Source organism: Pelmatolapia mariae, linkage group LG10_11 (assembly GCF_036321145.2).
Source record: "Pelmatolapia mariae isolate MD_Pm_ZW linkage group LG10_11, Pm_UMD_F_2, whole genome shotgun sequence".
NCBI classification, from domain to species: domain Eukaryota; kingdom Metazoa; phylum Chordata; class Actinopteri; order Cichliformes; family Cichlidae; genus Pelmatolapia; species Pelmatolapia mariae.
Window position 1 is genome coordinate 44,069,231 of NC_086236.1, and position 12,981 is coordinate 44,082,211.

The 12,981-nt window shown below is 41.8% G+C and overlaps 2 protein-coding genes across 3 annotated transcripts; both read right to left on the minus strand.

The window, feature by feature from the left end:
• Positions 1–906: 906 nt before the first annotated feature.
• zdhhc18a (zinc finger DHHC-type palmitoyltransferase 18a) lies at positions 907–8,446 on the minus strand. 2 transcript variants are annotated; one of them, XM_063486937.1, is made up of 10 exons: positions 7,854–8,446; positions 7,585–7,745; positions 7,142–7,291; positions 6,290–6,427; positions 6,150–6,201; positions 5,534–5,636; positions 5,309–5,421; positions 4,272–4,377; positions 3,316–3,386; positions 2,540–2,650 (listed from the first exon to the last, which is right to left on the minus strand). In XM_063486937.1, exons 1-9 carry the CDS (start codon positions 8,084–8,086, stop codon positions 3,345–3,347), a joined length of 1,098 nt encoding a protein of 365 aa, XP_063343007.1. In that variant the 5' UTR covers positions 8,087–8,446; the 3' UTR covers positions 2,540–2,650; positions 3,316–3,344. The 2 variants fall into 2 exon arrangements, with proteins under 2 accessions (XP_063343006.1, XP_063343007.1); XM_063486936.1 differs by lacking the exon at positions 3,316–3,386 and having other exon boundaries at positions 907–2,650.
• A 1,232-nt stretch (positions 8,447–9,678) lies between these two features.
• pigv (phosphatidylinositol glycan anchor biosynthesis, class V) lies at positions 9,679–12,707 on the minus strand. The gene is made up of 3 exons (XM_063486181.1): positions 12,365–12,707; positions 11,031–12,197; positions 9,679–10,940 (listed from the first exon to the last, which is right to left on the minus strand). The coding sequence occupies exons 1-3, from the start codon at positions 12,425–12,427 to the stop codon at positions 10,659–10,661; spliced, it is 1,512 nt and encodes a 503-aa protein (XP_063342251.1). The 5' UTR covers positions 12,428–12,707; the 3' UTR covers positions 9,679–10,658.
• Positions 12,708–12,981: the final 274 nt, after the last annotated feature.

Here is a 12,981-nt window from a genome sequence, read left to right on the forward strand (position 1 = left end):
AAATATTACAAGCTTTTGTTTTTTACTTTGTGACAAAAATTCTCATTAGTCTCTAAGTCAACTTATCACGTGCAGTTCCTTGCTACATAAAGGGTTAAACAGGAAAGCACTAATTGTCACAGACACTGTATATACATATATTTATACACACACATACGTATGTATATAAATATATGTGCATGTGTATACAGAGCAACATTTGCACTCATCTGCACAGCAGTGGCAGCTGAGTGCTGTCATTCTCTGGCCTCGGCTGTCACTGTCAATCCATTGTGAATCCATTTATAGCCATCAAGCAATTTTTCTTGAATTTCAGATTTCAGTTTTAATAATTGCAGACAAAATAGTTTCTTTAAATGCATGAAAAACAGAAACAAACAAACAAACACTTTCTTCTTCGCACTTGGGGGATTTTATGACAGTCCACTTCGTGGCTGCAGTTTAAATATTTGATATAGATTTGGTGGGAGTGAGTTTTAGCTCAGATAGACTGAGTACAGACATCATGTTTGTTTCCCCAGACAGTGTAGTATGTTATCCATGTCTGATTTTTTTTTCCTCATTTAACCAATACATTCACCTCTGTGTTATCACATCTCTATAGCTCTGTTATCATATGAGCAATAAAAAAATAAACCAACGCAAAACCCCCCAATCCGTCTTTCACTGCAGGACTGTGTCAGCTGTTGTACATGCTGTGTGTTTCTGATAAACACACCACACACATGCTTTTTATTACTGCATATCTGGCTGTCTGATCACATTAACTGAGTGAAGGAAAGACTGAACCTGCTTTTAGATTAGATTTTGACATTAGCCTAAAGCTATTGTAATGTCATTGTGTAGGTTTTCTTTTTAACTGAAGACGGGAAAAAGAAAAAAAAAGAAAAAAAAAAAGAGTCCCAATCACCAAGTCTGATGATATTTATTGATCAAATGTTACAGTTGCACTGCTACACCATACAAAATACAAACGTTTGTTCATACAAGCGCTGCTTGTAGTCGCCTACTCTACCTATGGGTCTTGATACTGATATTTGATAAATGAATGACCCACTATGGCGATGTAGTTCTTCACAAACTCACAACCTACATACAGCTCCAAAGCTCAGTTACAAAATGAATAAATAACACACAGAAAAGCCTTTTCCCCCTCCCTAACCGTTTCACTCAAACTGTTGTACTCATATGGTGCCCTCTAGTGGCACAAAGCTCCTGCCTTCTTCTTTTAAATAAATTGTTCTCCACCATCACAGAAAGGGGAGCAGGTTTCATGCTGTCAATGTGGACGAAGGTCACAGACATGAAAGAGGTCTCATCCATCCATCCATCCAAACATTGTTCTGCTAAAATAGTGCCTGCAGTAATATACAGTCTTCCTGCCCTTAGGCAAAGACTGAACAGATGCTCACCCGTCCCTAAAGCAGCCCAGCAGATCACAGTAACACTAAAAAGAGTGATAAATAGCACTATTCATATCCTGGCAGGAAGCAGCAAATTTGATTTAAATACTTTGATGTCTAAAGTATGAGCAACAGACTGAAGAATAAAAAAATAATATGTGGAAGCTATTTCCTGGTAAAACCCAAACAAATTTACCTCACCTTGCCCAGGTTGAATATAGCTGTCCATATAAACATGACGAACCTCCAGAAAAATGTCATTTCTGATATGCAAGACATGCAGAGGTGATTAATAAATAAAACAAAACCCCTGAAATAAAGACATTAAAAAAAAAACAACTAAATTGTACCTTGCCCATCCTTCACGCTCTGATTATTAATTTATCTCCAAACTGCTAAACCGCCTGATTACACTGCGATCATGTACATCTAGACAGGAAATGACAGGACATAACCGAATCAGACATAAGGCCAACTCTTGAGTTGATAATCCTGATATAGTTAATAAATAATCCTGAAATGGCTCGCTATCCAGAGCATACCAGGTCGGCAAGTCCAAACTTCTTGCATCCACAGTCGAAATGTACGTAAACCCAGATTTTCATACCCGTTTGCATAAGATAATAGCAGGAACTTAAACACTGAGGTTCTGCTGAGGTTGTGGAGGCATGTTCTGGGCGTCTTAAAAAAAGGTGTTTAAAAAAATATCTCTCTATATTGTGCTTCCAAGTGTTACTAAGAATTACTTAAATTCTGAAGGACACATACAGTGTGACACTGGTGGTGCAACTTAATCCACAACTCCTCACAATGACGTCTTGATGAAACAAATCGCAACATGCATCATGACCACCACAACGAAAGAGGTTATAGCCAGACCAGCGATGAGCAGTGCAGCCGGAGTCCGCTCAGTGCAGTGGATTAAAGCCAGTGTCGGGTGCATCCCCTAATATCAGTGTGGTGCGGCTAAGCGTGGGTGAAGGAGAAGCCAGACGGAAGGCTGGATTGATCGAGTGCAGCGAGTCCCTCTTGTTGCTTCGGCTGAATGGGGGGCATGCAGTGGCCGCTGGCTGGCGAGCTTGCTGTTGTGTGCAGCCAACAGACGGCGAAGGCTCTGTGGTTGGGGCTGCGCGGCTAGAAACATTCAGGACCTGAGGGGTAGTCTTTGGGGTCCCGGGGGAGCAAAGGACAGGAAAGTCTGAGGAGTGGACCACCCTCTCCAGCACATCCTTTGTGCTCTGAGTGCACTGTGTGAAGAAGAAGAAAAAAAGAGAGAAATCAGAAAAAGGCAGGAGCAAAATGTGTTAAAAGAAGCCAAGCTGCGAATGGCATGAGAGTGAAAACAGGACAGGCGTGTACACAAAATTCTGCAATCTGATTTAAAGAATTAGTTTGGAAGTCATAATAACAGTGAAAGCAATGGAGCTCTGATGGCAGTGCTGTGATAAGATGGAGAAGCTTGGAGGACGTGAGTTCGAAGCAGAAAATGCAATTAGAAGGCAGCCAAATATGGCAAAAGGTTTATAGATGTGCACGGAGAAGCTGCTTCCTGTCTTTTCTTCTGGCTTGAATTGGGAGTAAAAAGGAGGAGGGTAAAGATTACGCACACTTGTATTCGACTACGTCTCCGTGCATCTCATGGCAAAGAGGAAAAAAAAAATCAACCGTTAAGAGGTGGGTGAGTCAAGCAAATGTTAATGAATGGTAGTGAAGCATGCATATTCACAAATATTATTCACACCATCACCACAAACAAGTAACAATATCTGCTCCTGTTTAGCTTTATATTAAAAACCACAGAGATGGCAGCTACCGCAAACAGAACTGCAACTGTAATGTGAAGGACGGAGGCACACAGCGGAGGCAAGTGAAGAGATGATGGGAGTGGTTTAAGGTTCAACCCTAGTCTTACCATCGACCATCTATATGCAGCAGTGACCTTCAGGCTGTGCAGGACAAAGAAAAGTCCTGACAGTTCTCCTCCTGGCAGGGTGGATACAGTACAACACTGAGTGTTAACGCTTTTATATAGAAAGTAAAGTTACAGGCGTATATATACACATGTTCATTCAGAAGGACAACACAACCCCCTCATTCCCAAAGAAAAAACTCACAGACAGGCACAAAATAAAAAGTAAACAAATCTCAAAATACAAAAATACTGTTTATTTAAATACACAAAAAACACAACTGTTATTGTATGAGTGCAAAAAATAGAAATTGTTTTAAGATTTTTTTTTTTCTTTAAAAATGGCTGATAACCTGCATTTGATAAGATAATACATAAATATAATCAAGGCACGATTTACCCAACACTTTAAAAGAAAGCAGCAATTCTGTCCATCAACTGTCATTACAGCATAAAACCAGACTCGCAGCAGAGTAACACGGAGGCAGACAAAACAACATGTTGAATTCTCTGGCAAAAATAACCACATATTAAGGCGTTTAGTGTAAACAGCACAAATTAACCGTTATGTACATCCGCAGGACTCAGTGGTGATTTTAACGCATAGTTAACTGGTCATGATGCCAAACAGTTAAAAGAAACTTCACTGGTGAGTTTTCGATTTAGTTTCTTCTTAGTTTCCTTAATCAGTTCTGCAGTGACTGTCTGGCTCTGTGTTGTGGGTCAGTTCTGAACCATAAAAACTGAGCTCTAGTGAAGCTGCCGTTAAAAGCCCTGTAACGGTTCAAATAAAAAAACTAAATAGATACAGCTTCTCTCTGGTAACAATAAAAAGCGCAGCTCTGGCCACTTTGCATTTGAGGAACCATAGCTGGAAGTTTAAAGGATGGAGGAGCAACACATTGGGAACTATGGGACAGTCAGTATTTGGAAGGGATCACAAGGTTTTTAATCCCTACCATGTTTGCATCATTCTTGGCCCTGAAGGGGGGCAGCTCTAAATCTGAGGCAGAAGCAGCAGGGATCGGCTCATCCGGAGGAAGGAAACCTCTTCTGTCGATCAGACTGGAAACCAGAACACAAGATTGTTATGATACACCCAGGTGTGAACTGCATGTGTACTTTAGCACCGTTCATGAAGTCTCTGCAATGATACAGCTGCAACAATGCACAACTACAAGACACCATGCTGCCACTGTATTCAAAGCAAGATATACAAAAATGGCCTGAAATAATACAATGACTTATGGTCAGAACCTAAGAGTGAATCCCAATCTTTACAGTGACTTTGAACACTCAGTCATAGAGTCACTGCTGTTTTTCCAGTCTTTTATTGTTCAATATTGAACTTCTGTGAACTTCAGCTTCCTGTTTTTAGCTGACAAAAGCAGCAACCCGTGTGGTTTGTTGCTGCTGTGTCAGGTTCAACGTTTTATGCGTTCAGACACGCTCTTCTGCTTAAACTCCATGACTATTTGACTTACTATTGCTTTCCTAGCTTTAAGCAGTCTGGCTATTCTCTGCTAGCATCAACAAGGTATTTTCACCCACAGGACTGCCGCTCACTGTATATTTTCTCTTTTTTGGGACCATTCTCTGTAAACCATACAGACTGTTAGATATTTGCATCAACAGGTTAAACAAACAGAGTGTCCAGCGAACTCTCCATCTACCAAAACACAGCAAGAGGTAGTCATGTCAAGATGAAAACACATTTTATAGTAGCAGAAGCTGCTCTAAATCAGCACATACAGATATTAAACGAGATGTGAATGAACATGTTCCCTGGAATACAACAAGACATCTGGTAATCAGAGGGCAAGTTTGGAGGGATGCGGCCAACGGCGGGGTACCAAATCTTAATCTGACCTAAAGCATCAAAAAGGTCAGAGGCCGCTTTGTGTTTCTAGACTGCGAGTCGTTAAGGTGATTAGTGAGACACAAGGGTGAACTTGATAAAAATGTGTGAAGTGATGAGGAGGACGTCTTTACTCACCTCGGAGGCATGGGGCCGCATAACGTTACGCAGCAGTTAGTTATAATGCTGTTATAAGTGTATGGGTTTTCAGACTCCTCTGCACCCCTTTTACTTGACCAGGATCCCTTTATCTGCATGACAAGTAAGCTGTGAGCTCCACAGTTTTCAGCATTTTATGTGTATTTTAACAAAAATCAAACAATCGTGAATTCAGCTTTGCCACGTCAGAATAGCACTACTCACATCTTCATTTGTGGTGAGATTAGAAGCTACTAAGTAGGTGTGAAAGCCTGAGAGGCCCAAAATAGACCAGATGGAGAAGAAACAAATCACCAACTCCACCACAGTGCACAAAGAAAGTCAAGGCATAATATCAGTTCTTGAAATGGTAACCAAAGATCCATGATGTTTAAAGATAAACAACTGTCATTCATGCATGTCTGTAAATTGAAAATATCTTCCCACTGCTACATTCAAATCTGTGTGGAACATTTTTCCCTTCAAAATAATCTAAATATCCCAAATACCTTAGCTACTATAAGTATATAAGTCAGTTTTTACAGAAAAAAAACATATTAGGTATGTCTCTTATTTAGACACAGAAATGTTTAGGGCAATAACATAATGTCTTATATGTAATACACAGCATGTGGAAATCAATCCACAGTCGTCTGTGACTGTGACTAATGGTTACGTCTATAATTGTCTCACAAGACATGAGGCAGCAAACTTACTAATAGACAGCAATCACACTAAAAGCACCTCTAACACTCTTATCCTATTAAGGGTGGGCATAAGCTGAGGAGCAGTGGGAAGTGCCTCGACTGTCTAACACAGCAGAGTGACACACAAAGGATATCTTGCAGGGCTCTCTTGAATGGCTTGAACGAGGCTTTTACCTTCTTGAGAACCTGGAGAGAAATATCAACATCAGAGACAGAGGCATGTTAAAGTCTTTGCTGGTAACGTGACAGATACTAAATGTGTTTTAGTACTTACGCAGGGTGATGTGTGTGATGACACAGCCAAATATAAAAGACGTGAGAAAAGATAGGGAGACGATGAAGCTGTAGAAAAAGCGGTAATTGCGTTTTCCCACACAGTTTCCCACCCATGGACAGTGGTGATCAAATCGTTCTGGAGAGGAAAAGAAAGCAAAAAAAAAAGTAATGAATGTCAAAGAATACATAAAGTTACAGTCATTAATTTCAGTGACACACTACAAATCTCCTGAGCAGATGAGCTTGAACGTGGATCAATCTAGTGGATCTTTTACAGGATTTCTATCTGCATTCACACATCACATTTACACATTTACACATTCATGTAAAGTGTAAGCAGAGAGCGAGAGGGCTGGTTAAAAAAACAAAACAAACAAACAAAAAACTACAAAATGATCAACACAGTGGCATAGATCCTTCATATATGGCTAAACTGATTTGGTTACTTTAAAAAACAAATGTCAGGTCATGTGTTTATGGGTTTCACTTCTTTTTTTTTTTGTAGGCTCTTGGTAAATTTGAGGTTTCAGTCCATTGTAAGTATAATGTTGGAACACGCTCAAGGAAATATATTATCATTCTGATATTTAAACATCAGTGTTCCCCACTAAGACAAGCTTCATTATCATTGTAAGCACAAGCATAGAGGCAAACATAAACAGTCATACTATTAGAATGAAACAGTCATAAAAAAAAATAATATGTTCTATTCAATCATAAATAAATGGGTAATAATCCTAATAAAAGCAGCTTTAAGAATGGCATAGGTAGGCACCGGATATAATAGCAGTATTGCACATCGCACTTAAGGTAGATGGATTTGGGTTTCCATGTGTAGTTTAATTCTCACCCACACAGTTGTCGCACAGGCTGCAGTGGGAGGTGCGAGGAGGGCGGAACATCTTACAGGTGAAGCAGTATTTGAGCTTTACCACCTGCTGGTTGATGAGGATCTCCTTGGTCCGCGGAGGAGGGCGGTATGTAGAGGATCCTGAGGTATCTTAAAATAGACATGTACAAGGGGGAGACACTTCTTTAAGGTGCTTGCATTTCAGCAAAACAGCTCAACCAAGTAACTTCATAAAAATGGGGAAGTCAGTAGAAATCAAACTATACCAGGCCTTTGTGCTCTTCAACCATGACCCAGAGTAATCAGCTTAGGTCTGCAGCTCAGCAACAAACATGTCCCTCAGACACCCCACCCCACACACACACACCCCACACACACAGATGGAAAAGCTCTTTCATTCCATCTGTCCCACAGCTAGTAAGCTGGAACTACATATGCCTCACCTATCTGCCGCTCTATGTCTGCAGCTTCATCTGGAGTGGCTCTGGGTAAAATGCCTGGATCGGTAAAGCTGGTTCTCAGCAGGGAGATGACCACAAACACAAAAAGCACCCCGCCGATCACAGGTATGAAGACGGTCAGGTGCCTCACCAGGAACGGGCAACTATAAATGTATATTCACATAAAAAAAAAAGGGGGGGGGGGGGGGGGGGGGTATAAACTCAAACGTCACAAGACACCCTTGAAAATAAACACGTACATTTCGACTCACTCAAATGCAAAGAAAAGGCCACAGGTGACAACAATAAGGCCCATTGTCAGAGGAAGGACACCGCTCTGTCGGGAAAGAATGAGTCGCCCATCGCAGAAAAACCTGTTCTTCCCGGGGAACACTTCCCATTTCCTCCGGGGCGACTGCGCCTTCTTCTCCCCGAGATTCTGCGCCGACAGCGGGGTCACCGACAGTGCCCGTGGATCTATCTGCTGGTACTCGCAGTTCTTCATCGTGTAAGCGGTTCGGAGGTAGCTAAAGGCACACACAGACAGACCTCTCTTTTCTCGTCGTGTTTCTTCTTTTAAAAAACGACAGTCCTCTCAAGGGTCAGTCAGTGTAACTTTATATTTTGCTTCTTACTTTCCCATCATGAAAGCTAACACTAGCTAGCGTACCAACAAAGGCATTCTTCTCCGTAGTTCACAGTCTGAATCAACCCCCAGGTTGGCGCGGGGTTAACTACCATGTTTGGTAGTTAAATTAAAGCCAAACAGAAATATGACTGCTCATGCTGTCAAATTAACTAGTCTTTATTAAAAATTCAACCCTCACAGAGGAGCTTCGACTCCAACGTCTTCACGGGAGTTCCTTTTTCTTTCACAGTCAGCTACCGTACGTCATGGCGTCATCGTAACGTCATCACGTACGTCCTGATGATCCATAATGGGGAAAACGCGTCTACTCTGCACGGGGATGACAGGAAGATCAGTGGCAGGCGCGATGATAATCTGTTTTTATTGACGCAGGCTGTGTTTTCTCTATACTAATATATACCCGTGCCGAAAATAACATTAAAAAAAATGTTGCATAATTTGTTTAAACAAATATTTGTTTAAAATATGACATTTTTGTTTCAGTGTGTTTGTGATTGGGTGAATGAAAGAAAATTGTATTTAACAAAAAAAAGCAAATCATATTCCTTTAGTGCCTCCATTTCACCCTGTCTTATCCGTAACACCCTCTAATCACCTCATTATGCCCTTCTAGATCCACAAATCTTCTCTGTGATCTTCCTCATGCCCTTCTGCCTAGCAGCTCCATCTTCAACATCCTTTGTCCAGTATATCCACCACCCCTACTATCCTTTCTCTGCCCTGCCTCTCTAACTTTGTCTAACTACTTTCGTTATCTCTACTCTTTATATGTTTTCCTTCCTACCCGTCTCCCTCTCATTCACACACACATATTCTGTCTTGCTTCTACTGACTTTAATTTCTCCCCTCTCCAGAGCATACCTCCACCTCTCCAGGCTCTCCTCCACTTGCTCCCTACTCTCACTACAGGTCACAATGTCATCTGTGAACATCATAGTCCATGAACACTTCTGCCTGACCTCATATTTTCTGGAGAAAATAGGTTATAGCCTATTTTAGTATCTCACCTGATTGCAGTTGTCAACAGGATGTTGTGATAGTTGACAGATTAAAAAACATATTGCTTCAAATAGTTGTACACCTGCTCTGTCATTTCAGCTGTGATGTCATTCAGAGTGTTTCCATTTTTTTCATCTTCTTTTAGCTCTCATGTCATATTCTGTCATCTTTCCTCAGAAAGAGGTCAGCATGATCAGTCACATTTATAGCTCGTATTCAATTCTGTTTAAAGAACAAGAAATCGTAGCTCCACTCGCTACAGCTCTACAGCATTACATGAAAACTGATGTTCCTCATCCACGTCCTTTAGCTTTACTACAGTAGTGGGGTAATGTAATCTGACAAAACTCTCACCTGTGCACTTATATTTCCTTTCCTTTTGAATTAGTCTCTTTACACCACAGCTAGACAGTGATTCTAGGTGTGCATCACAGTGTCAGTGGCTTAAAATAACAGAAATCCATTGTTCACTTGTGGCATGTGCTGAATAATAGCTGTCAGGCTGCACTGAATGGACACTTGTTTGGAAACTATATAAAGATAACTGTCAGGGTTCAGTTGAGTTGGTGGTGTTAGTAAGGATTTTTCCATAAAAATAAGTGTAGCAGTTCTGCACCAAGTTGTTTCATGAGTTTACTTTGCACTACAGTAAAGAATTTAAAACTTTTACATGAAAGAAAAGGTCTTCAGCACAAATGTCATCCTTGTTTAGATTTATCGCGTGTTATCTGACATGTTAACACAACTTTGGCAACAAATGTTCTTTAAAATAAAATTGCACATTATGGACAATTTTACATCAATGCCTCATGAAAGAACCATTACCTTTACACAAAAAAATAAATAAATAAATAAAAGATGAAGAAAAAAATTAAGGTTCCTGTTTTGTTTTTTTATTCTCACTCAAGTCCCGAGACATAAGCTGGCGGTTTCAAAGAGCAGTGGCCTCAGGAAGAACTGAATATGAAATAAAAAGTGTTCCCCTCCCACGTACAACCGTAGTCTCCCAATATTTACACCCAACCAGAGTCCATTAAAATTTCAGTTATATTCTACATTTGTTCTCAAAGAACACAAAAACACATTTGACTAAAATGTGCAAATGAAACCTGGCAACTGTATCATGATCAAGAACTGGCATTAAAAATGTAATCTTGTCACAGAAAGCTCTGTGCAGGACCGGGCAAAGTCATTCCAGTAAGACACAACTATTTGGACTTTGTGTTGGCTTTATGTTTTTGTCAAGTGTGAATTTAATTATGTAAAATGTAGCATTATATGTACAATTATCTCTTTGACAAAATCACTGTCCTTTTATTGCAATTAATGGTTATTATTGAAATACCAAAGGATGCCTGCTGAAACACTGACTTTACAGCCTAGTCCTGCACAGAACCTTAGCGTGTAAAGCTTGAAACAATGTCTTAAGTCAAGTCCACGGCAAGAAATTGCAATGCAGTGCAAGGCCCAGTAGCCAGTAAGAGAGGAAGTATCCCAGGATGCTCTGTGTGGTAGAAGAACAGGCTTTTAAGTGTGGCAGGAGCGCAACAATAGGATTCTGAGGTGTGTGCTTGCAGCTATTTCTAGAATGCAGCTGCACGTTGGGGTTTGATGTTTTCCTTCGATGAAGGAGTGGCTCATTGAGGAGGAGCAGGTGAGCACTTATCCAGAATGGTACAGGAGACGAGGAGGCCATGAATCTGGTTAGTACCTACAAAGGCAGATTAAGAGAGGAGGGGTGAAGCTTTGAATAGCTTCAAACAAGACATTTTGCAAGACACTCATTATACAACTTCCTTACCTGCACATGCATGCACAATGTCCCAAAAACCAGCAGCACTGCTGAATGCACCACATACACGAACACTCGAGGGTTGAAGAATCCAGGCGTGGGTTTGTCAAGCCCTTTGTTTGCACTTGTGTCCCAAAGGCCGAGTCTCACACACAGCTCTGGATTAGCTTGAAAGTATGCATAACAAGCAATTATTCCAAGGGTGGCCATAGGAAGAGCCAGAAGAAAGTTGGGTATCTGCTTCAGCTCAAAATAACGGAGGAAGCCCACATCCCAATATACATCCTGGATGTGAGAATAAAGCAGGGGCAGGGGTCTCATACACCAGAGGGGTGGTGGACCGTTTTCATCCGGAACCCGGTAGCCCTTCCGTTCAGCTATTGACAGGAGAGCAGGAGAGATGCTCTCCAAGGAGGTGGATGGTGTGCAAAACGTCCTATAACCATAGTATTGGAAAGCACAGAAGGGTAGGGCAATAATTGCAGTTCCCAAGACGGAGGTCAGCAGCAGACAGATGATGACCCAGATGTAGTGGAAGACTTTACTGTGGCCTTTTGTTGTGGCGCGATACAAACGAATCTGGGAGATGGCATGCAGTGATGGAAGATACAGCAGAAACCCTATGTTGACAAGGCCATTTGATCGTGCTGCGGTAGCTATGCTGAGGGCAAGGCAGGCTCGGAAGATGAATCCTTTCTCCAAGAGATAAAGACCACCGAAAGTGAGAGCAGCAAACAGGCTCTCTGAGTACCCAGCAGTCATGAAAACATTGGCGGGTGTGATGCAGTAGAGCAGGCTGGAGAGCAGAGCAAGACGCCTGTCCTGGAGAACTATTCTACTGAGGGCATGGAAGGCGACGGCGCTCAACAGGAAGAGGGCGCTGTTTCCCAGGGCCACAGCAACCAGCAGCCGCCCCCGCACACTCAGCCAGCTGCTCAGGGGCCACAGCAGCGTCTCTGCCAGGCCCCGGAGGATGACGGGGAAGAGGGGGAAAAACGCAAAGTTGTGCTCGTAAAGATATCCTCTCTCGGCAATGAAGAGGAAGTGCTCAGCATCCCAGTGAGAGAGGCCGCCAAACAACCACTCCACCATCGAGTCCAAGTACAGGGAGTCGTCTGTCCGAGGGGGCCTGAACGCATCGGCGTCATGGTCAGGGATAGCAGCGTTCAAGACAGCCTGAAAAGAAACATTTATCATTATTAAAATACACATTCGTGATAAATACACATGTCAGCTGTATGATTTTAAAGTATACAGTGACTTTCACTACAGCCTGTAGGTAGAAACGTCCTGTTGTCAAATATGACTCGTTCATTCGAGACTTTTAAGGATGCCAAACTTACCTGCAGAACCAGAGAGAGGCCCCTGGTTACTGTGGCAAACTCCAAAACTGCTCTCACATCCATAGTCACTGATGCGACACACAAAAGCCGAGAAAGCCGGTTACGACAGGCATCAGCTCTGCCGCCAATACGACACTCTCACTGCTGGAGTCGGCATATTTTCTATAAAACATAGCTACAACGGAAAAATAAGTAGTCGGTGAATTAGTTTTTAGAAGTTTGGCGTTGAAGTTAGGAAACGAAACGAAAAGAGTAAACACAAATGATATTTTATGGTCTTCGAGCTGCGTTTGTTTGTCGCTCGGCTGAACTCTTTGTCCTCATATCCTCATCCTGCAGCTTCTTTTCGAATGGCACTTTTCTCTTCCGGCGTAAGGGCAAACGTTATTTCAAAATAAAAGTTCGCATCGTTGCGGTAATATCGCTAACACGCCACACATGTCCGCTCCAGCAGGCGGCGCTCGATACTGCCCCATGGACTGGTTTATGCCCACAAACGCTGTTGTTTCCCCTTTTCATTTCATTTCAATATAAATAGAATTATAAGGATTTAGAAGTTTTTTATTGATATACACATTTCTGAATATTTTGTTTTACTGCACTGATATTTGGGTTTG

Bases quoted from the DNA above. Each gene is read 5' to 3' on its own strand.
- pigv (XM_063486181.1), bottom strand. From the start codon at position 12,427: ATGGATGTGAGAGCAGTTTTGGAGTTTGCCACAGTAACCAGGGGCCTC. The intron at 12,198-12,364 runs GTAAGTTTGGCA...GTTTCTTTTCAG, and splicing joins GCCTCTCTCTGGTTCTGCAG to GCTGTCTTGAACGCTGCTAT. The intron at 10,941-11,030 runs GTAAGGAAGTTG...CTGCCTTTGTAG, and splicing joins CATTGTGCATGCATGTGCAG to GTACTAACCAGATTCATGGC.
- zdhhc18a (XM_063486936.1), bottom strand. From the start codon at position 8,086: ATGAAGAACTGCGAGTACCAGCAGATAGATCCACGGGCACTGTCGGTG. The intron at 7,292-7,584 runs GTGAGGCATATG...GTCTATTTTAAG, and splicing joins AGACATAGAGCGGCAGATAG to ATACCTCAGGATCCTCTACA. The intron at 4,378-5,308 runs GTGAGTAAAGAC...TCTGGTTTCCAG, and splicing joins TGCGGCCCCATGCCTCCGAG to TCTGATCGACAGAAGAGGTT.